The 24,697-nt window shown below is 41.8% G+C and overlaps 2 protein-coding genes across 3 annotated transcripts in view; one reads left to right on the plus strand and one right to left on the minus strand.

Annotated features, from left to right (window-relative positions):
- Positions 1–24,697, minus strand: part of LOC124524942 (retinitis pigmentosa 9 protein) — a 192,175-nt gene that overhangs the window by 36,853 nt on the left and 130,625 nt on the right. The window lies entirely within an intron of this gene.
- Positions 1–24,697, plus strand: part of FKBP9 (FKBP prolyl isomerase 9) — a 42,148-nt gene that overhangs the window by 8,768 nt on the left and 8,683 nt on the right. Inside the window, exons 2-7 of the mRNA XM_047097386.1 lie at positions 4,313–4,458; positions 4,845–5,034; positions 5,688–5,833; positions 9,079–9,268; positions 16,162–16,307; positions 22,795–22,981. Coding sequence (XP_046953342.1) covers positions 4,313–4,458; positions 4,845–5,034; positions 5,688–5,833; positions 9,079–9,268; positions 16,162–16,307; positions 22,795–22,981 — 1,005 coding nt within the window. The remainder of the gene's footprint in view (positions 1–4,312; positions 4,459–4,844; positions 5,035–5,687; positions 5,834–9,078; positions 9,269–16,161; positions 16,308–22,794; positions 22,982–24,697) is intronic.

Consider the following 24,697-nt stretch of genomic DNA (forward strand, 5'->3'; position numbering starts at 1 on the left):
TGGCTCAGTCAATTAAGCATCCAAGTCTTGATTTCGGCTCAGGTCATGATCTCATGGTTCATGAGATCAAGCCCCGACTCAGGCTCTGTGCTGACAGCATGGCCTGCTTGGGATTCTCTCTCCCTCTCTTTCTGCCCCTGCTTTGTTTGCACTTTCTCTTTCTCTCAAAATAAATAAATAAATAAACATTAAAAATAAGTCCATTCTCATTGAAGATTGAAACCTAAATTTAGAAATAGAGCCACAGTGGGGCGCCTGGATGGCTCAGTTGGTTAAGCGTCCAACTTCGGCTCAGGTCATGATCTTGCGGTTTGTGGGTTCGAGCCCTGTGTCGGGCTCTGTGCTGACAGCTCAAAGCCTGGAGCCTGCTTCGGATTCTGTGTCTCCCTCTCTCTGCCCCTTCCCTGCTCATGCTCTGTCTATCTCTCAAAAATAAATAAACATCAAAAAAAAAAAAAAAAAGAAATAGAGCCACAGTATTTATGCTTTAGGAATGCAGCCACAGAGTTAGTTACTTATCCTGAGGAATATCCTGCAAGTCATGTGTGTGCATGTGTAGACAGTTTCATGAATTGGTTATGATGGGTTTTATGTGATGTCTCCTGTTTTAGTGATCCTTGGGCTGGTAAACTTGAAGACCATCACTGGAGGATGCTGTAGCCCCACCACCTCCCCCCTTCAGGGCGGGGAAAGTAGAAAGAAGTGTCAGGGATAGCAATCAAAGGGTCTATAGCAGTGAATGAGCAGAGGAGAAAAATAAGCTGATGGAGAGGAAAGGGGGATTTTGGACGTGCTAGATGATTTCCATTTGCCTTTCTAGGTCCTTCTGTTCCACTTGGCTTTTTGCTGTGTGCATACTATGGGTTATATAAATGACTCCTCGTCACCTGGCTTCTGGTTGGGTTCAGTCGGTGGGGCATCAGCAGGAGATCAGAGGGAGGAGAGTGAGGTGGAGATATTTATTCCCTGGGCTCCCTGCCTGTAGGTCTCCACCATTTGTGTCCCTGGACCAGAGGTCCTAGCTAAGCTTGTCATGTGGCCCTGAACCATCACCTTCTCTGTACCTGGATCCTTCAAGCCCAGGTCTGACAACAGCACCCCCATACTTGTCCCCGAGGTACTACATTGTCCCTTGTGTTGTCTGCACTCTGCACACTCCTTTGCACACAGCCCCTTTATTAAACTTTCCTGGAACTGCCTAGTTTGGATGTATCATTTGTTTCCCACAGGACCTCAACTGGGACTTCTGCAAAAGGTGTAAATCAGTCAGATACTGGGACAGGCCATATAAGTGCTTATTCCAGAGCTTGCAGAAGTAATTTTCATAACCACTTCTGGGCTTGACTCTGCAAGTGAATTTGTGCCAGTTGTGCTGATCAGCACAGATTTACTCAGAACGACTTTATTTTTCCAGATGGTCAGAGTTTTAAGCAGGAGATAAGACTAGTCTTGCATTGTTAATTTCTCACATATGTAAATTAAAACTTTTCTTTCAGAAAGTTTTTTTTTTTGTTTTTTGTTTTTAGCACTTTGCTTAGGTAGTCATCAAATGAAGAAATTAATACTGCAAGGCAACAACAGTTAAAAAAAATTTTTTTTTAATTTGAGAGAGAGAGAGAGCACAAGTGAAGAAGAGAGGCAGAGGGAGAGAGAGACAGAGACAGAGAGAGGGAATCTTAAGCAGACTCCATGCTCAGTGTGGAGTCCGACATGGGGCTCAATCTCATGACCCTGGGATCATGACCTGAGCTGAAGCCAAAAGTCAGATGCTCAACCGACAGCCACCCAGGCACCGAAACAACTGTTTTTATATACCATCTAGGGCCTGGCCCCATGTTAGGAGGTTAAGGGTCGGATAGACCTGTGTTCTCGCTTTTTTTCCCCAGTTGGCTAACTTTGTGAGCTTGGAAGATTCTTTCCCCTCCAGAGAGCCAGAGTATCAGCACCCACCTTGAAGTGTTGTCTGATGATTAAATGGGGTAGTATGTGGAAAAGCTTATTTTGCCACTGTACCTGACACATAATAAACACTCTAAATAGTAATTATTATTAAAAACTCTTATTAAATTTGGGAACCATATTCAGGTTCTATGGATGAAAAACTTATTTCTAAGGTAGTTTCCAGCCTGTGCATTGTAGCTGTTTGCACATGTTCTGTACCTGGGATGTCTTTGAAGCTTCGAGTTTTGGTCCATTATTAATATAAACCCACCAGTTGGATGATGGTTCAGGGCATGGCAAGGCCCCAGCCAAGTGAAATTAAAGAGCTGGCATTCCAGGGGGCGGGTGTTGGTCCCTGGAGGTAGAGGGTGGAGGTGTAAAGCTGTCTTGGGCACACAGTTGACCATGTGTTTTTGTCCTTTGGCTTGCTGACCTGAACTTGGAATTTTGCTTTCTGTTCACCGACCTTGCAAAAGGAAAGTTATTAAAATGGGTTATAAAACTAGGAGGAGGAAGCTTAAGAAGGGCGGGTCTGAGGAAGCTGCCCTGATGGGTGGGGAAGTGGACTGTGCTGCTCCTCCAGGTTGTTCATTAAGGAAAATGAGGAAAAGGTGGCAGTAATTTACCAAATGAAGAGAGCACATCCCAATGAGGTAAATTCTAACAGCTCTTAATATTTTATTACATGTGTCTTTCATGATCATTTTGAAAATTAAGAGAGAATTAAAGAGAAAACAAGTTAAGCCACCTGAAATCGCCTACTCGTAGAGTACCATTGGTAATGTTTTTATGTGTCACCCTGTGGATTTCGTATGCATCTATGTATGTCAGTTCAAAATGGAATCCTTTTACGCTGTGGCTCTATAGCCTGTACTTTTCTGTTACTGTATATGTCCTCCTGTGCCAATGGACATAAATCTGATCTTTTTAAATGACTACAGAACGTTTTATTGCACGACCTTGCCTTAAATGCAATCAGTGCCATACCTTTGAAACTTCTTATTTCCAGTGTTTCATTGTTATAAACCAAGCCCTGTAGTTGTTTTCTTCAACATAGTATTTGAAACTCTCTGGGTATCTCTGCTGGTTTTTTTGTAATAGGCAAAATCCATGCCTTGGACGTTTTTATATCTCCCAAAGCACCTAGCACAGTCTCCTAATAGGCAAACCCTTGATGGTTGTAGAATTTGACATAAAGAGGATGAGATCATAGATGTTGGTCACGGTTCCATTATTTATCTTCCAACCTAAGGCCATCACCAATCAGCCTTTAAAACACATGTATTAGTGATTCTAAGACTGTATCAGACTTTCTATGACCTGTAACAATTATAGTAATATTGGCATAACTCTTCGGTTTTCAGAGCATGTTACCGATTGTAATATCATATATATCTTGGGATGACTATTATTGTTACTCCCATTTTGGTGGTGGAGGAAATAGGTTAAGAGAGTTTAAGTATCCTTTATTCTATCATGCTACTTCTCCAACTTACAGACCTAAAGATAAAAAGAAAAATCAGGGGCGCCTGGGTGGCTCAGTCGGTTAAGCGTCCGACTTCAGCTCAGGTCACGATCTTGCGGTCCGTGAGTTCAAGCCCCGCGTCGGGCTCTGGGCTGATGGCTCAGAGCCTGGAGCCTGCTTCCGATTCTGTGTCTCCCTCTCTCTCTTCCCCTCCCCCGTTCATGCTCTGTCTCTCTGTCTCAAAAATAAATAAACATTAAAAAAAAAGAAAAATCAGATAAATATGGTAATGGAGCATTAGTATCTTACGTTGTTGCTTTTAAACAATCACATAGGGGCGACTGGGTGGCTCAGTCGGTTAAGCGTCTGACTTCGGGTCAGGTCATGATCTCATGGTTTGTGGGTTTGAGCCCCTCATCGGACTCTGTGCTGACAGCTCAGAACCTGGAACCTGCTTCGGATTCTGTGTCTCTCTCTCTTTGTCCCTCCTCCACTTATGCTCTCTCTCTCTGTCTCTGTCTCTCTCAAAATAAATAAACATTAAAAAAAGATTTAAGCAATCACATAGAAATTGAATAAACTATTTTTAGTGGAAGACTTGATAGCTCTTTTGCAAAATAGACTTAATAATATAATATATTAAAAATAATATATTTTTTTTCTAGGGAGAGTTACATCACTGCTTATCTAACTGGATTTACTGGCAGTATTCACAATAATTAAAAAACTCCAACCCTGAAAGTACTATTGGTGAAGACATTTCCTGTATCAGTAACTCCTCTACAGGCTGATTTTGGGTTGCATTGACCTCACTCTATCCAGGGGTACATTTTCACTGGATGACTTCACTAAGGGAAGGATTAATTTGTACTTTTCTTTTTCTTGTTCTACCTCTTGGGTCTTCAGCTATGACAGAGACTCTACTTTCAACGTGTTTGTGGGAAAAGGACAACTGATTGCAGGGATGGACCAAGCTCTGGTTGGGATGTGTGTAAATGAGAGGCGCTTTGTGAAGATCCCCCCAAAGCTTGCCTATGGAAGTGAAGGAGTTTGTAAGTTTTGTTCCATATTTGTAAACATATCTGCAGATACAACCAGAACATTTGAAGGGTGTTCAGTCAAGCAGACCAGAGGATCTGCAGAGACTTTAAATTGGGGGGAAATGAGAAGCAATGAACACATACACACACAGCACTAAAATTTCATCTTCAGTTAATTTCTTCTAAATATAAAAGAAGTTGTTATTAACACTGGTATATTGAATGTCACCCTTGTTGAGAGGAAAACATTTTTTTCTCTTTTCTATTTCATTTGGAGGAAAGAGAGAGGGAGCATGGCCCATTTTAGAATTGTTCAGCGACCCCCTTGAATCCTAGGTGTTTATTCATCTGGCCCGAAAGGCAGCAACCTCTCAGTGTGAATTCTCTTTAATTTTTAGCTGGTGTGATCCCCCCAGATTCAATTCTTCATTTTGATGTACTTCTAATGGATATTTGGAATTCTGAAGATCAAGTTCAGATTTACACTTACTTCACACCCCCCAGTTGCCCTCGGACCATCCAGGTGTCTGATTTTGTAAGGTACCACTACAATGGAACGTTCTTGGATGGGACACTGTTTGATTCAAGGTAAGTCCTGCCATTCAAGGTAACATTAGTGAAATGCCCCTTACTTCCTTCTGTCTCACCTGCTTTTTATGCCCATCAAGAAACCAGAAGACAGACTCTTCCCAACTTCCATCAGCACCAACCCCTTTCCTTAATGCTTTTGGTAAATGTTTCATGCTCCATAAAGCCAGATCAAAACTTTAATATATTTTACAGAAATGTAAGAACAATGTTTCTCTAAATTAACAGTATCTTGAGAGCTCATCAATAAGTGAAGAGCCCTATTTCCAAATAGGTTGATGCATTTTTTGGTCCATTTTTATAGTTTTCCCATGGAAGGAAGAGGGGAAGGCTGAATGTATGTGAAGCTATGGAGAACTGCCAAGAGTAGGGTGCTAAGCCAGAAACAGTGAACCTTTTGGGCTTTCCTGTCATTATAGTGTATTTGGTTAGATAGAATAGCAGGCCAATTAGACCACTGTGGTTTAATTAGATGGTTTCTCAATTTGAAGACTGCTGCTGTCTTTGGGAGTGAAGATCCAAAAATGCCTGTCTTCAGAGATGGGTATAGGTTCACTATTTAGCTGATAATTGGGTACCTAAAACATTATTGAGGGATGAGTTGGAAACACCCTCATAGCATGGAACTTTTCCCCTTTCTCATTGGTTTTCAGTCATAATCGCATGAAAACATATGACACATATGTGGGCATTGGCTGGTTGATTCCTGGAATGGATAAAGGGCTGTTGGGGATGTGTGTGGGGGAAAAGCGCATCATCACCATACCTCCTTTCCTGGCCTATGGAGAAGATGGAGATGGTAAGTCTTTCTCATTCTTCAAGCTCCTCTCATCTCTCCTTATTTTTATTGCCGTGATTAATTCAATTTACCACATGAAACCCGCCAGACCTTTTGGTCTAGACTTGCACTGTCCAATATAGTAGCCACTAGCTCCGTATGGCTATTTATATTTACATTTAAAATAAATTAAAACTAAATAAAATCTAAGATTCTGCTCTTTAGCTACACTGCCACATTTCATGTACTTAAGAGCTGCATGTTGCTGAGGGCTACTATCCTAGACAGTGCAGGTATAGAGCATTTCCATCACTGTGGAATGTTCCGTTGGGCAGTGCTAGTCTAAATCATCTAGTGTCTCATCACTGAATTGTAGAATCTTCCACTTATTCATGGTCATTGGCTTTTCATAAGTAAGCATCTGCCACTGCCCCATAAACTGTAACCTTGGGCACCAGCCTCTCCAGCCTACATTTTCCCATCTGTGAAATGACAAGTGAACTAGAAAGTCTAAAGACTGTAGATATCAAGGTATAAATTTAGTATATGATGCCAGAATTGCCATTTTTCCCCCTGATTTGTTCTTTCATGGTGGGCTTTACCTGTGACATTAGTTCCAGGTGGACAGATGCAAAGCATGTTAGAAAAAAAACATTAATTTGAATTAGTGTCCTTTTTGTAGAGAGAAAACAGACTATTGTTTGGCAAATGGAATTTCACAGTGACTCATATTTTAATTTCAGGCATATTTAATCACCCTGGCAGGCTAACACAACAAAGACAACCTCCCGGCATTTAAACAAGTAGATATAGGGGCACCTGGGTGGCTCAGTCCATTAAGTGTCCAACTCCTGATATTGGCTCAGGTCATGATCTCACGGTTTGTGACATTGGGCCCTGCATCAGGCTCTGTGCTGACAGCACGGAGCCTACTTCTCCGTTTCCCTCTCTCTCTGCCTATTCTTCTACTTGTGTACTCTCTCTCTCTTTCTCTCTCTCAAAAAAATAATGAACATTAAAACTTCTCTTTAATCAAGTAGATATACGTAGCGAAGAATTGAAATGATAAAATGATACATCTAAGAGTTTACTGACTGTGGTACCTGACTTATAATAACCCTAAAATAATGTTTTCTAAGCTATGTTTCCTGGCTCTGTATATCTACAGAGCAGGAGGAGAGAGAAGGAAATGGGGCTCAGCCTTCTCTCCTGTCCACTTCTACTTTTATTGCTGGGGATCTGCAGACAGTCTCTTCAAAAAGCAGGGGTAGGGATTCCATGCTAAAAGAAAAATAAAATTTGAAAACAACTATAATTGTAATCTGTAAATACAAATTCTCCAGTCTCCAAGACATGTTGTTATTCTTATTACTCAAATGGTCTCATCCTTAGCCAGGGGGAGTTTATTTCCCAGGGCTCTCAAATCCTTTTGACGTCATCCAGGTGCATATGTCATACATAGTAAAACTAGATGCCTGGCCTAATTTGAGGAGTATTATTTATTTATTTTAAATAAATACTGAAGGGGTACCTGTGTGGTTCAGTCAGTTAAGCGTCTGACTTCACCTCTGGTCATGAATGATCTCACAGTTCATGAGTTCGAGTCCCGCATTGGGCTCTGTGCTGACAGCTCGGAGCCTGGAGCCTGCTTTGGATTCTGTGTCTCCCCCTCTCTCTGCCCCCCTCTACTCACTCTCTCTCTCGCTCTCTCTCTCTCTCTCTCAAAAATAAAGAAAACATTTAAAAAAAATTGAAATAGTTATTATTTGGTATTTTAATACTGTGCTCAACTACCTGGGTATGACTTTAAATAGGTGAATTCTGTGGTATGGAAATTAGATCTTGATAAAGTTATTGTTAAAAAAAACATAGATACAATTAGTACATGATAATGCTAGAAAAATTTAAACTCTGGAGTTACATTTAAGGCTTTCTTTTTTCTACTAAATTAAAAAATACAGGAAAGTACAAAAGATTAATATTCTGTCACACCCATACACACACTTCAGGGATTGACCACACCTTGCATTCCAGAGTCTGACTCAGCAGCTGCTTTCAGAAGATTTCATGATTTCCCTGAGGGGAAGGAATAGGGGTGGGCTCTGCCAGAGCCATTGAAGGAGCTCAGGCTTAGTGTACTGTCTTACTCACTTGCCCAGGCCTACTCCTTTGCAAGGTATAACAAATGGCAAGTAAGAGTGTGGAGGTAGGTGGTTTTTGTCAGTTAACTTCCTTTATCTCAAAGTACTGGATTGAGTTATTTATTGCTTGATGATCTTTGCAGGAAGAGTTAGTGCCCAATAATCTCTTCGTGTAGATTATCATTTTGCAGATACTCAGTAAGTCCCCACTGCTGGGAACATCCAAAAGAAGCAGTATGATCCAGAAGTGAGGTGGAAGCGATTTGAGGATTTGTATTTTGTATTTTGCAATGTGGGTGCCATTTTTTTCCCTCTTAGCTAGCTTTAGTTTTATTTATATCTTGTTTTAGATGTAGTTAATACATTGAATTGTGCATGTTGCCTCTTCAAAAAATTGGCTGTTGGTTCCAAAGAACAAGTCTGTGTCATATTCTGCAGAACCAGGTCCAGGGTTTGGAATTTATACCTTTAAATGTCTGTGATTTGCATTTGTATGCAAACAGAGACCCACAGAAGCATTTGGGCTTGCATGTGGGTACATAACCACCCACATAGCACCTTGATTTGTCAGCACAAGCATAGAAAATATGGTTGTAGTAGTCTCGCATGTCATTAATATCGGTTTGCTCCTTTTCCTGAAGAAGTCAGGCTTCAAATATACCTGCCAGCCCATGGTTGGGCACCATGGACACAATGGTGACAGAACATAGTTGGACACCAGGAGGATCACCCAACATGCAGAAGAACATTTATTCCTTTGGCTTGAAAACTTTAAGGAATCAGTAACACCAACACAGTGGGAATTGAGTTGTAGTTAAAAGTACTTTCTAGGGGCATCTGGGTGGCTCAGTCGGTTAGGTGTCCGACTTCGGCTCAGGTCATGATCTCACAGTTTGAGTTCGAGCCCCGTGTCAGGCTCTGTGCTGACAGCTCAGAGCCTGGAGCCTGCTTCAGATTCTGTTTCTCCCTCTTTCTCTGACCCTTCCCCACTCACACTCTGTCTCTGTCTGTCTCTCTCTCAAGAATAAATAAACATTAAAAAAAATGTTTTTTTAATAAAATAAAATAAAAATACTTTCTAAATCTTGTGTCCTGATTTCATCAGCTTCCTCCATTCCCCTCTAGGGAAAGACATTCCTGGACAGGCATCTCTGGTGTTTGACGTTGCGTTATTGGACCTCCATAACCCCAAGGATGGCATTTCCATTGAAAATAAGGTAGTGCCTGAAAACTGTGAGCGGCGAAGTCAAAGTGGGGACTTTCTCAGGTATCATTACAATGGCACGCTTCTGGATGGCACCTTCTTTGATTCCAGGTAAGGAAATAACTGGAGCCTTTACTCATCAGAATGACTTATTAAATACAGTCTACCTCTGGCTGGACCATGATCTGAATACTCTGTCAGTGCTGATTTGTAGTTAGTATTTTCATCTCCAGTATAGACTTCTGTTTTCTGACACTGAATTCCTTCAGAGGCTGTTGGAACAGTCTCCTTCTTGGGGCCTGGGGCATAGAAGTCTACAGGAAAACAGGAGAGGCTCAGCTTACACTCCCACCATCCCCCTATAGTGTCCTTGACTATCCAGTATGAACCCAACTATGGGATCCAGGATGGGAAGTGGCCAGGACTGAGGTCTGGGTGGTAGGAGGAGGAGAGAACGGACTTGGTGCCAGGAGATCTGGGTTCTAGCCCCAGTGTATGGTCTGGCTTCCCTGAACTTCAGTTTTTTTTCCCTGTTATTAGCACCTTTCTCAGAGATGGTTAAAGAGATAAGGGATGTGAGAGTGCTCTGTGAACTTCAAAGGAGTTGGGTGCAGGAGGCCAGTTGGGTGCATTCAGCTTCCTTCTGGTTGCTTCAGAGGCTAATTACCATGCCTCTGTTGTTATTCAGAGTCCTGTTTTGTTTATTGGGCTTAGCTTGCAGTTGTGCCAGTGGCTGGAGCAGGCAGTTGCTGTGTCTTGCTCTTTCAAGTGGTAGGTATGTGCTCTTTGGAAACCACCTCTCTAGCTTCCTGTAGAGCAAACAGGTAGTGACAGCAATCTACCTGTCTCTGTGAGGTAATAAGCTTCTAATTTCTTGAGTCATCCAAAAACAGTACAGAAGAATTTTTATATGGTATTCCTTATAGGGTATTATTTTGTTTGAATAATTTATCTTTCCTATTCTTAGGGTCTCTTTTACAACTTTCATTTGATTTCTGTGGAAAAAGTAATAGCCACATGGTTCAAAATTAAAACAAAGTATGTATTAAGGTATATCCTATTACCTACTCCTGCCTACCTCACATATCCCTCCCCCCTCCAGCCACTTAGAATTAACTACTGTTACTTATTTACTTTTTTTAAAGTAAGCTCTATGCCCTATGTGGGGCTTGAACTCATGACCCTGAGATCAAGAGTTGCACACTCTACCACTCTACTGACTGAGCCAGCCAGCCACCCCTAGAATTAACCACTTTTTTTTTTTTTAAGTTTATTTACTTTCAGAGTGAGAGAGAGAGAGAAAGAGAGAGAGAGGGAGAATCCCAAGGAGGCTCTTCGCTGACAGGGTGGAGCCCAGCATGGGGTTTGATCCCACAAACTGTGAGATCACAATCTGAGCTGAAATCAAGAGTCGGAGGCTCAACTGACTAAGACACCCACTTTTATTAATGAGTTTCTATTTGATTCTTCCAGTGTGTGGATTTTTTCCTAATGCAAATATAAAGAAATACAACTACTCTGCCTCTTGCTTTTTTTTCACCTTGTTTTTTTTCCATATGTAATACATAGAGAGAAATTATTTATTTTTTATGTCTGCCTAGGTTTCATTGAGTGAATATTCCAAACTTACTTAACGTTACATTCCCCTATTGATGAACATTTGAGTTGTCTTTAGTCTTTTTCTGTTACAGAAAACATTCAGTGTGTATGTATTATTGTTATATGAGCTTGGTTCTGTCACACACACACACACACACACACACACACACACACACACACACACACATTTTTTTCTAAGCCCCGTGTGGAGCCCAACATGGGGCTTGAATTCATAACCCTGGGGCTCAAGACCTGAGCTGAGATCAAGAGTCAGACACTTAACCGACTGAGCCACCCAGGCGCTCCTCTGGAATTATATTTCTAATTAAGACCATTTTTTCTATTGTACACCATATTTCTTTCCATATTAGAACTATAATTTTATTAGATTTAAAAAAAGCTTTCCATTGGAGTGACTGGGTGGCTCAATTACTTAAGCATCTCGCTCTTGATTTTGGCTCAGGTCATGATCTCACATTTTGTGAATAAGGAGTCTGCTTGGCATTTTCTGTCTCCCTCTCTCTCTGCCCCTCCCCTGCTCATGCTTTATCTCTTTCTCTCTCAAAATAGATAAAGAAACATAAAAAAAAAAAAAAAGCTTTCCATTTCAGTGCATTGGGATCTAGTCTGTCTTAATAGCTACATAATATTCTTTATATGGATTTGCCTTAATTTAGGTAATCAATCCCAATTGTTTTCTACCTTTTACTGAAGTATAATTAATGTACAGTGTAGTTTCAGGTGTGCAACATAATGATTCAACAATTCTATATATTACTCAGTGCTCATCACGATAATCATAGTCCCATCTGTTGCTTTCTACCTTTTGATATTCTTTTTAAATTTAAGGTTTATTTATTTTGAGAGAGAGAGTGAGAGAGAGAATCCCAAGCAAGCTCCACACTGTCAGCCCAGAGCCATGGGGCTTGAACTCATGAACCATGAGATCATGACCTGAGCCAAAATCAGGTTGGATGCTTAACAGATTGAGCCACCCAGGTGCCCACCTTTTGACATTCTATGTAGGGCTGCAGTAATTATTTTTGCAGCTAAATCTTAACGTGTAAGATTGTTTCCTTGGGATACATTTCTAGAAGAATCTCTGGAACAAAGGTATTTGGGGTTTTTTTTCAAGAATTTTTTTAAGTTTATTTATTTTGAGAGAGAGATGTAGAAAGGGGCAGAGAGAGGATCTCAAGCAGGCTTCCTGCTGTTAGGGCAGAGCCCAGTGTGGGGCTTGACCTCATGAACGGTGAGATCATGACCTAAGCTGAAGTTGGACCCTTAACCGACTGAGCCACCCAGGCACCCCTGGGTCAAAGGTATTTTTATAGTTTTTGTATACACAACCAAGTTTTCCTCACCAAGTCTTTACTCACCATCACTATCTAAAAATGCCCCATTCCCTCAAACTCAGTGACATTGAGAATCATTTTTAAATAATCTTTGCGAATTTATAGGAAAAAAATGGAACCTTATAGATTTCATCTGTGTTTCTTCATTGCTACTGAAGTTGAAATTGTTTTAAATGTTTATTACTAGACCATTTGGATACCTTCTTTTATGATTTACCTGTTTGTGTCTTTTGTCTGTTTTTATGTTAAAGATACTGGTATTTGTCCTTTTCTTATCAGTTTGAATATATGAAGACCTCTATACATTAAAGATAGTAACCCTTTTATGGTTGTATATTGTTGAAGGAATATTCCTTATTTTTTTGCATTTTAATTTTTGTTATTGTGATTTTGGACCTATTTAAATGTAAACTTTTTATGTTGTTAAACACATTTAACTTCTTTATTCTTACATAAATTCTTATATATTCTGTCTTTGGGGGCTTGGTAAAAATAAAAAATCTGTCCCCTCCCCTGGAGTACATAAACATTTGTCTATATTTTCCTTAAGCCTTTTTAATGGTTTTAACGTTTTACCCTTTAAAGCATTTGGGGCATCTGGCTGGCTCAGTTGGTAGAGTATGCGACTCTTGATCTTGGGGTCGTGAGTTCAAGCCCCATGTTGGATGTAGAGCTTACTTAAAAAAAAGTATTATGTTCTTATTGTATAAGTGAAACAATACAATGATGTGTAATAAAATGTAGTAATTTCCCATTAACCCCTTTACCACCCTGAGGTAAATATTAATAGCCTTCCACAGTGTCTCTCCATGCTCATAAATGCTTTCATGTTTAAATCTTAAATCCATCCAGAATTTTTTGTGGTATTCAGTGTGACAGTAAGAATCTAACTTTATTTCTTCCAGAAACGCTATCTTTCCCTCACTCATCTAAAATGTGACTTTTATTGTGTACTAAATTATTTTCCTTTTCTTTTTTTCTTTCTTTTTGTTTTTAGAGAGAGAGAGAGAGAGAGAGAGACAGAGAGAGGACAAGCAGGGGAGAGGGACTGAGAGAGGGGAGAGAGAATCCTAAGTAGGCTCCACCCAGAGCCCAATGTGGGGCTCAATCCCACAACCCTGGGATCACGACCTGAGTCAAAATCAAGAGTTAGATGCTCAACTGACTGAGCCACCCAGGCACCCTGATTATGTACTAAATTCTTACACATACTTTTGGGTCTTTGTCTAAAATTTTTACCCTTTTTTATTGACCTAGCTATGTATAGGCCAATATCACACTTTTTACTATTGTTGTTTGTTAGTTTGTATGGTAGAGAGTATTCTTTTTTCCTTTTCCTTTTTATTTTTATTATTTTATTTGAGAGAGAGAGAGAGCACAGGCAGGGGAGAGGGGCAGAGGGACAGAGAGAATCTTAAGCAGGCTCCACACTCAGTGCTGAGCCTGATGTGGGGATCAATCCCACAGCTCTGGGATCATGACCTGAGCTGAAATCAAGAGTCAGACGCTCCACCGAATGAGCCACCTAAGTGCCCCTCTTCTTTCCTTTTTAAATATCAGGTTTTTAAAATTAAGTGATACATTGACGTGGATCGAAATCCTAAAAGTACAAAAGGGTGTACAATGAAAAATTTCCCTCCTATCCTGTCCCTTAATCACCCAGGTCCCCTCTCCACAGGGAGCCGGTGTTTTTAGCTTCATGTCTCCACATGTACACAGTGAAATACTTATACACATTCTCCCATTTTATTTTTTTACAGGAAGGAGAACTTGCTATATCCTGTACCTTCAGAACATTTTATTTATTTATTTATTTAAAAAAATTTTTTTTCAACGTTTATTTATTTTTGGGACAGAGAGAGACAGAGCATGAACGGGGGAGGGGCAGAGAGAGAGGGAGACACAGAATCGGAAACAGGCTCCAGGCTCTGAGCCATCAGCCCAGAGCCTGACGCGGGGCTCGAACTCCCAGACCGCGAGATCGTGACCTGGCTGAAGTCGGATGCTTAACCGACTGTGCCACCCAGGTGCCCCCCTTCAGAACATTTTAAATAGTTTCTTTTTGCAAATGAATTTTGGAGTCTCTCTTCCCCTCTCCCCCCACCACTCAGATTTTGGTTGAAATCGTTTCAAAATTCATAAATTAGTTTGGGGGAGCATTGACAACTTTCTAGTCCTCAACTTTCCCATTGGGGAAACATGGTACTTTCCCTTTTTTAAAACAAAAATTTTTTAAATATTTATTCTTGAGAGAGAGAGAGAGAGAGAGACAGACAGACAGACAGGCAGACAGACAGACAGACAGACAGAGTGTGAGCAGGGGAAGGGCAGAGAGAAAGGAAGACACAGAATCCGAAGCAGGCTTCAGGCTCTGAGCCGTCAGCAGAGAACCCAACGCGGGTTCGAACTCACGCACTGCAAGATCATGACCTGAGTCAGATCATGACCTGAGCCGAAGTCGGATGTTTACCTGACTGAGCCACCCAGGCGCCCCTCCCCCGCCCCCTGCTTTTATTTAAGTCTTCTTTTAAAGATATTCGAATTTCTCTACGTGTCATGGCCACCCTGCTCATCCATTCTCTTCTTCTGAGGCTCTTTTCTGCCTCTCATCCTTGGCCTCTTTGTTTCCCCAGTCCTTTCCCCTGTGCAGATCCCGCCTCCTCAGTGTCCACTGTCTCCCCCACCCCATGGAACCTTTGCTGACTGTCCCACCCAGTGGCTCTTCCTGCTCTGAAGCACCTGCCATCTCTCCCACTGCTTAGTGTCCCTTTATAAGGGACCCTGTCTGGCAGTTGTCCTCCTCTTCCCTGAATCCCTGGTGGTGGCTGTTCTCTGCTGATGATCTCTCAAGTACTGGCTAGGGAGTAGTAACCTGGGGAAGGTGAGAGGTTGGCTCATGGCTAGAGGATGCTAGGGAGCCAAGCCTGGCTTCCTTGATGGCTGTGTTCCCATCCTGGCCCTCCTGGCTCATGTGAATGGCTGCAGTCTGGAGTTCCTCAGTGTGGGGGGAAAAGGGTATTTCTCCATAGCCTCTTCTGAGGTGTTATGTAGATAATCTGCTTCCTGAGTGAGGAGAATCGTCTGTTATCCTTTTTCATGTCCCTTGACTTTGTGATTGGTCTCTGGGGGTATTGAGAAGGGAGAGACTCTGACAGAGGGTCTTTTCATCCCCCTGGCACCATTCGGCTGGCCATGTATTCTGAGGTAGTCATCATGTTTGAGGTAATGGTGGAACTGACTGGCTCTTTCAGGACAGACTTTTTGCCACATCTGCACTGGGTGGGGGTGAGTAATGAGTGCAGATTACCGTGGTTCAGACTATGGTAGTAGACGTGGCAGATGAAGTTTTATTATTTTATCCTAGAAACATCTGGCTGTGAGGACTTGATTCCTGTCCTCACCAAACTCACAGTAATCGGCTTCAATTGGCAGTTTATACAAAGGCTGGATCTCTCCACTGAGCAGAATGCTTGGGCCTCCTGCCAGTGACACTTGGGAAACCCAAGCACTCATCAGAGGGTAGCTTGGTGAGCAGAAATTACAGGAGGAAGGGTTCATCCAGCTCTGGTAGACACTGCACAGTTAAATTACTGTCTATATGTTACTTTTCAGGCAATCCAAGTATTCATGTCTGACATACACAGATATTCTCTTCTTTAGAAACTGGAGACATTGCCCTTGTGACACATTCTTAGCTTCTAATAAGATGCTTTCTTCATTAACTTCACATGGTTACCAAGCACATTTCAACTTATGTTAGCTGCATTTCTGTGTGTTTGCTTCTTGTCACTGCATCTCATCCATAATCTGGCCAACCCAGAGGGCTGGAGGGCTTGTTTCTGGGAGTGTGTCTGTACGTGGCTGCTCCCACGCTGTGTGTGGGTTCTCGGGGGAGCATGTTTCCAGGCCGTGTCCTTACATTCTAAGGTGTGGTCTTTTCCGGGGTCTGGAGGCCTCTGCGTTCCTGATGCCTCATGGTACTGACTGATGCACACAGCTGCTGTGGTATCGCTCGTGAGGAACCTCTTTCTTCCCTTCCATCTTTTCCAGCTACTCGCGGAACCGCACTTTTGACACATACATTGGGCAGGGCTACGTGATTGCTGGCATGGATGAAGGTTTACTTGGTGTTTGCATCGGAGAGAAGCGGAGGATTGTGGTTCCCCCTCACCTCGGCTATGGAGAGGAAGGAAGAGGTGAGTGCTGGCTGCTTCTAGGCTGGTTTCAAGTTATCAGAGCTTCTTGAGAGCCAGAATATGGAAGCTGAAGTCCCATTTAAGACTTAAGTGTCAGGCGCCTGGGTGGCTCAGTCAATTAAGCCTCCGACTCTGGCTCAGGTCACGATCTCACAGTTCATGAGTTCGAGCCTTGCATTAGGCTCCGCAGTGTTAGTGCAGAGCCTGCTTTGGATTCCCTCTCTCTCCGTTTCTCTCTCTGCCTCTACCCCACTTGCATTCTCTCTCTCTCTCTCAAACCAAATAAATAAACTTAAAAAAAAAAAAGACTTAAATGTCCAAATAGCTTTGGTTTCTAGACATGCTCTATTCTTTCCTCTTGTCCCCACTACCAGTTTCCCTCTGAAAATTCTTAGTTATGCCAAAGTTGGAAGAACTTTGCCATGAACTCTTAGATTCATCAATTGTTAACATCTTGCTATGTTTTTTTTTAAGTGTATTTATTTATTTTTAGAGAAAGAGAGAGAGGGTGAGAGTGTGCATGATGGGGAGGAGGGACAGAGAGAGAGAGAGAGAGGAAGGAGAATTCCAAGCAGGCTCTGTGCTCTGCATGGAGCACAGCTTGGGGCTTGATGTCATAATCCTGAGATCCTGACCTAAGCCGAAATCAAGAGTTGGGCACTTAACCGATTGAAACACCAGGTACCCCAACATCGTGCTATGTTTATTTTCTCTCTCTCCTTACATTTGTTTGTTTGTTGTTGTTGTTGTTGAGCCATTTGAAAATATATTGCAAACCTCCCCTTATCGATTTTTGGTTTTTAACGATTTTATTGATGTATAATTCATATGCCTTAAAATTTACCCATTTTTTAATTAAAAAATTTTTTTAATGTTTATTTATTTTTGAGAGAGAGAGCATGAGCAGGGGAAGGTTAGAGAGAGAGGGAGACACAAAAACCAAAGCAGGCTCCAGGCTCTGAGCTGTCAGCATAGAGCCTGATGGAGGGCTGGAACCCACAGACCGCAAGATCATGACCTGAGCCGAAGTTGGACCCTTAACCACTGAGCCACCCAGGTGCCCCCAAAATTTACCCATTTTAAGTGTACAATTCAGTGACTTTTAGTAAATGTAGTGAGTTGTGTAACCATCATCCATCTAATCTAATCGTAGAACATTTTTGTCACTCTAATAGCAAACCCCCTTTCGAACATTATACAAATGATACATGTTGAGTTTAGAAAAAAGAAAATACAGATAAAGAAAGAAAACAAAAATCTCCCACAATCTCAGCATGCAGGAATAAACACTGTAATGTGGTAGGCAGAACAGCAGCCCCAAAGATGTCCCTGTGCTATCCCCAGAACCTGTGAATATGTTACCTTTCATGATAAAAGGGATTTTGTGGATGTGATTAAGATGGGGATGTGATTAAGATCTTGAGATGGGGAGGTTATCCTGGATCATACAGGTGGCCTTGATGTACTTAAAAGAGCCTTTGTAAGAGGGAAGCAGGAGGTCAGAGAGAGGGGAAAATGCTCAGCTGCAGACTTAGAAGTTGGATGAAGGGGTCACAGGTCAAGGAATAAGGGCAGCCACAGAAAGCTGGAAAAGGCGAGGAAACAGATTCTTCCCCAAAGCCTCCAAAAGGAAAGAGTCCCTGCCAATACCTCGAATTTAGACCTTTGACCCTCCAGAGTTATAAGAATAAACCTGCATTGCCTTAAGCCACCAAATTTGTGGAAATTTGTTATAGTAACAATAGGAAACAAATGAAACTAATAGGAAACAACCATGAAGTGAAAATATATATCCACCTAACTAATAAATACTAACAAAAATGGGATTACCTAGGGGCACCTGGCTGGCTCTGTCGGAGGGGTGTGCAACTCTTAATCTCCATGTTATGAGTTCAAGCCCCACGTTGGGTGTAGAGATTAATAAAAAAAAATAAATTAACTTAAAAAATGGGATTATCAGAGTGCCTGGGGGCTTAGGGTGGCTTTCTCAGTCAGTTAAGCGTCTGACTTCGACTCAGTTCATGATCTCATGGTTTGAGAGTTCAAGCCCTGCCTCTGGCTCTGTGCTGACAAGTCGGAGCCTGGAGCCTGCTTCAGATTCTGTCTCCCTCTCTCTTTGCCCCTCCCCCACTCATGCTCTGTCTCAAAAATAAACATTAAAAAATTTTTTTTAAATGGGATTATCTATACATATTTGTAATTTCTCTTCTTCACCTAATTTGTTGTAAACAACTATCTATGCCAACAGGTATTTTTTATGATTGCATAGTATTTCAAGCCGTATTTTTCTTAACTTTTTTCTCATATATATATATATATATATAGGCATACTTCATTTTATTTCTCTTTGCTTTATAGAATTCCACAGATAGTATTATGTTTTTTTTTTTTAAACAAATTGAAGTTTGTGGCGACCCTGCATCAACAAGTCTATCAGTGCCATATTCCCAGCACCATTTGTTCACTTCACGTCTCTGTGTCGCATTTTGGTAATTCCTGGCAATATTTCAAACTTTTTAATTGTTACTATATTTGTCATGGTGATCTGTGATCGGTGATTACGACTCTGAAAGCTCAGATGATGGCTTACGTTTTTTAGCAATAAAATACTTTTAATTAAGATATGCACATTGTTTTTTATAGACATAATGCAATTGCACACTTGATAGGCTGCAGTATAGTGCAGACAAAGCTTTTATACACACTGGGAAACGAAAACATTCATTTGACTCGTGTTATTGCGGTATTTGCTTTATTGCTGTGGTCTGGAACCAGACCCACAGCATCTTAGAGGTATGCCTGTACCATTGTTTGCTAACCTGCTTAGGACTAGTGGATGCAGTATTAATTTTGCTTTTGTATTATTTTTGCTGGTGGGATTCTGCCTGGTTTGGCTGGCTGTATACATTAATTTTGTTCTTCCAACCACTACTGATAATATGTATCTTCAGAATTTTCTTAGTAGGGTTTATTCAGAGGATCTATGAAGTATCAGGTTGGCTGGAAGCTAGAGTGTACCATGGAGAAACTTTCTTTTTTTTTCTCCCGGACTTAAGTTCCTGTTTTCAAAGTAAACTCTACCCCCAATGTGGGGCTCAGACTCACCACCCCAAGATCAAAAGTCACATGCTCTACTGGCTGAGCCATCCGGGCACCCATTAAATTTCTTTTCTTCTTTTTTTAAGTTTATTTTATTTTTTATTTTTTTTATTAAAAATTTTTTTTTAACGTTTATTTATTTTGGAGAGAGAGAGAGCATGAGTGGGGTAGGAGCAGAGAGAAAAAGAGACCCAGGACCAAACCAGGCTCCGGGCTCTGGGGTGTCAGCATGGAGGCCAGTGTAGGACTCGATCCCACCAACCGTGAGATCATGACCTGAACCAAAATCAAGAGTCGGACACTTAACTGACTGAGCCACCGAGGTGCCCCTAAATTTCTGATTTATAAAGTCATACCAGGTCACAGCTTAAGACACGTTCAACAGATCTTGCTTCATGTCCTGTTTGTCAAGTGTCTTGATGCTGTGTTGTTGTGTATCATGTAAAATTCTGTTCAGATACATACAGAAATAGACAAATACTTTCCGAGTATTCGTGTTTTGTTATGCCCTCAGGATTAATCCTTCGTTTCTCTAAAAATAATATATTGATGGAAAACATTTGCTTAAATTATTTTTTTCCTTTTGGCTTTCTATCAAGTATGAGACAGAGCTCTGCAAAGAATTATATAAGGCTCTGGGAATCATCGGAAGGCTCATAAATTCTGTGGTTATGAGGCTGCTTCGTTCCAAATCCTATGTTGCTGTGGGGCAGGGGCACTCAGATATGTACTGTCTAGATGCTCTTGCATGGGGGCAGGGGAGAAGGGCAGGGGGTAGGGGGGCAGCACCTCTGTCTTCTTTTAAAATTTTTTTTTTTTTCAACGTTTATTTATTTTTGGGACAGAGAGAGACAGAGCATGAACGGGGGAGGGGCAGAGAGAGAGGGAGACACAGAATCGGAAACAGGCTCCAGGCTCTGAGCCATCAGCCCAGAGCCTGACGCGGGGCTCGAACTCCCGGACCGCGAGATCGTGACCTGGCTGAAGTCGGACGCTTAACCGACTGCGCCACCCAGGCGCCCCTTTTTAAAAATTTTTTTTTTTTCAACGTTTATTTATTTTTGTGTCTTCTTTTGAATAGCATCTCCCTGGCCTCTTGGTGATGTTTGCCTAGGGCCTAATGCTAATTCCTCAGGGACTGACCCAAGAAAGATGTCAGGACATAGAGGAAATTTGGGGTTTCCTCATCACATACCACGGGGCCAAGCACATAGTAAACATTCAATAAATATTTGTGGAAGGAATGAAATACTGGGCCCTCTGTGGGGTTCTCCAGCTCCATTCTTGGCATTTCATTTTGTTGAGGCCATTTTGCCCTGCAGGATTGGTGGAGGGGAGGGAGTAGGCCTTCTGGAAAGGCTCTGGTCCTCTCTGCTTATCTGCTCTGTTCCACAGGGTCAGCCCTGAACTTTTGATGCTTGACTATGTTTGCAGCCCTGGAGGGGAGAATGGATTCTGCCTGAGGGCTTGTGGAAGCATCACTTCATGATCTTTCTTTCTTTCTTTCTTTCTTTCTTTCTTTCTTTCATGTTTATTTTTGAGAGACACAGAACACAAGCAGGGGAGGAGCAGAGAAAGAGGGAGACACAGAATCCGAAGCAGGCTCCAGGCTCTGAGCTGTCAGCACAGAGCCCGACGCAGGGCTCAAACTCACAAACCGCGAGATCATGGCCTGAGTGGATGTCGGACTCTCAACCGACTGAGCCACCCAGGCACCCCATCACTTCCTCATTTTCTGTTCCCCAACTTTCATGTTACTTTCCAAGTACTCTTAGATTGGGAATATAGGATTATAATGAGAATTAAATAATTACATATAAAGCACTTAGAAGAGTGCTTGGTACTTAATAAGCATCATGTGTGTCTGTGTGTGTGCGTGTGTCTGTGTGTGTGTGTTACAGAGAGCAACCAAAAATGGACACAGAAAAGTCCATTGCAGGGATGGGGGGAAGGGCTATTGGTGTTCACATATCTCTGTTTGAATTCTTTCTATAGCTGTGTTATTTTCTTCAACAAGTTATATGTGAGTTGGTTTTCTTATCTGTAAAACACTAATGAAAGCATTATACATCCTTGATTCTAAGTAATACTATTTACAAAGTTTTACATTTAATCTTCTTTGAAATGAGGGGTGCCTGGGTGGCTCAGTTGGTTGAGCAGTGGACTCTTGATTTCGGCTCAGGTCACGATCCCATCCCAGCGTCATGGGATCAAGCCCTGCTTCAGGCTCCGAGCTGAGCTTAAAATTCTCTCTCTTCCCTCCATCTCCCCCTCCTTTCTTTCTCTCTCTCTCTCTAAAAAATATAAATAAATAAATACATACACACATAAACAAACAAACAAATAAATAAATAAATAAATAAATAAATAAACAAACTTCTCTGAAATGATCTGGGGGTGTGTTTAACCACAATGCATATGTTTAAGGTGTCCCTCTGGCCCCCTTGAGCCTCCTGAGAAGCTGCCATTAAATTCATGGAGCATCTGCTAATGCTGGGTTTATAGTAATACCCCACAAAGTGGTTGCAGGGATTTAATGAGATAGTGTATGTGAAGAATACATTGTAGACTGTAAAACATTATTCATATGTGAGGTAATGTTTTCAAAAGTGGAGATAATGGAAAAGAAAAGTTTACTAATAATTTTGTGTAGAACAGATAGGATGTGTTGTAAAAGTACTTTGTGAACCGTTAGGCCCTATCACAAGGGGTGTGTATGGGCCAAATTTGGCTGGGTGTTTTTTTCCCTCTGAAGTTTCTGTTAGTTTAGTTCCTCCTGCACAGTGATAGAGGACTGGAGTGATTTTTGACTCTACAGCTGGTGTTCTCACTTCACCTCTTACTTCTGGTAGGAGCCAGGCAAGCCTTAGTTTCCTCATTTGTGATGAACTTAGCCATGCATCTTTCAGGCTTAGTGATTCCATGGGGCAGTAGCTCATCATCTTGAATTATAGTCCAAACTGTGTTCTTAAAGTTTATTTATTTATTTATTTATTTATTTAGAGAGAAATCCCAAGCAGGCTCCAAGCTGTCAGCACAGAACCTGACACAGGGCTCCATCCCAGGAACCGTGAGATTATGTCCTGAGCCGAAATCAAGAGTTGGACGCTTAACCGACTGAGCCACCCAGGCGCCCCTCCAAACTGTGTTCTTAACTGGTTGCATGACCCTGGGCAAATCTTTGCCTCAGTTTCCCCATGTATAGAATGAGGGTTAGGTTACTTCTGACCGCCCTTCCAATTCATTCTCCCAGTATTCCCTAGATTTTCATATTTAGGTCCCTGTGTTTCTCACTGGGGGTCTGTGAGGACGTGCCTGGTGACACTGGGGAGGCACATGTGCTGCCACTTGGAGGACTTGCTCGTTAATTTCTCTGTCTGTCCTTTAGGGAATATCCCTGGCTCGGCTGTGCTGGTGTTTGACATCCATGTGATTGACTTCCACAACCCTTCAGACTCCATCAGCATCACCTCCCACTACAAGCCCCCCGACTGCTCAGTGCTGAGTAAGAAGGGGGATTACCTCAAGTATCACTACAATGCCTCCCTTCTGGATGGGACTCTGCTGGATTCCACGTAAGGACCACTGGGGACAGTAGAGGAGGGAGCTTGGAGGATAACAGCCATAGGTTCCCATGATTCTCCTTTTCTTTCATCAGATACTGGTTGACAGATTTTCTCTCCATGCTTCCCCACTGCAGAGAGCTAGCCTACATCACTGCTCAGGTGCATTATTCTAAAAGTTCCCTATGAATGGTCTCACCTTGCTCCTGTGAAATTGTCTTTCTGAAAAACGGGTATCATCTTATAACTGCTTTCTTTAAAAATTAACCCGCAGCTACATTACAAACTCCTCGGTCTGGCACATCAGCCTCTATTTGTCAGCTCTGTTCTGCTTAAATGGTCTTATCTTGTGTTAGGGCCCATCTTTTGCATCTAGGGCTGCCATGTGCAGTGGTGCAAGATGTGTACTGCTTAAACCCTTCCTTCTGACCAACTTCTGCCCTGGCAAAAATGTCCTCCCTTTTCACAAAATTTTTCCTTAATTCCTAGGAAGAATCAACTGCTCGCACTTCTGTGTCTCATAATGTTTTAAGATACTATTTTTATTAGCAAAAATTATTTATTTTTCATTATTTATTTTAGTTTCTGTCTCTGCTGCTGGTCTGAATACCTTAGAGATGCCCAGCATGCTTATTCACATTTTTATTCTTTTTTTATTTTTTTTTTTTTTTTAAATTTTTTTTTTTTTTTCAACGTTTATTTATTTTTGGGACAGAGAGAGACAGAGCATGAATTGGGGAGGGGCAGAGAGAGAGGGAGACACAGAATCGGAAACAGGCTCCAGGCTCCGAGCCATCAGCCCAGAGCCTGACGCGGGGCTCGAACTCACGGACCGCGAGATCGTGACCTGGCTGAAGTCGGACGCTTAACCGACTGCGCCACCCAGGCGCCCCACACATTTTTATTCTTTACACCTAGCCCAGAGTCTTAACACGAAGGGAGCATTTTATAAATGTTAACTGATTGAGATGAATCTGAAATTTTATTAATAGGAATCAACAGTATAATCTAATATCATTGCCAATTTTGGTAAAAGGAGCTTTGCTTCTTATGTTTCTGAATCTTTAGGTATAGCTGTAAGTTAATAAAATATTCTCTGGGAAAGAAACATTTTCAGCCTTTCTTTATATCTCCATAGAAATCTATCCATTTTCATACCGAGTCTGACTTAGACTCCTGAGTTGGGGCTTGGGGAGAAAGAAGGGCTTCATAAATAAGTATGGGTTGCTGCATTTATGCTGCATGAGGAAGGCCTTCTCTGCCTCGCACCTGCCCCTCTGCCTTCTAGCTTCAGGCAACATTGTGTGTGGCTGGAGAGAGCGAGCCGGGCATGGAGACAGAGCCCTAGGGACACGTACTCTTCAGAGCATTCTCTCTGGGTGCTATGAGATCCCGTATACTAATGCACTTTGTATATTTCATGCAATCTAAAACGTATTGGTTATTAGAAGCATCATGTTATGTATCTCTAAGAAAGTAAAAATGCCCCCAAATTAACATGCTGTTAATTATGAAGTGTATCCCAATTACAGAGATGTTAAAATGTGAAAATGTGTGCATTATAGAATCAGTGAAGTGTATACTAGCTTCCAGAGAGCAGATTTACGCGGACCTGCTTTACAACAAACCTCATTGCATTAATATGAAAAGACTTTGGAGGGCAGTGGGAAAGAAGCATGCCTTGTTGTTTGGGGGGATTAAGCCCGCGCTTATGCACGTTTATGCACG

Source organism: Lynx rufus, unplaced genomic scaffold (genome assembly GCF_022079265.1).
Source record: "Lynx rufus isolate CCGP_SWC_20201006 ecotype Redwood Valley unplaced genomic scaffold, mLynRuf1.p SCAF_4, whole genome shotgun sequence".
NCBI classification, from domain to species: Eukaryota; Metazoa; Chordata; class Mammalia; order Carnivora; family Felidae; genus Lynx; species Lynx rufus.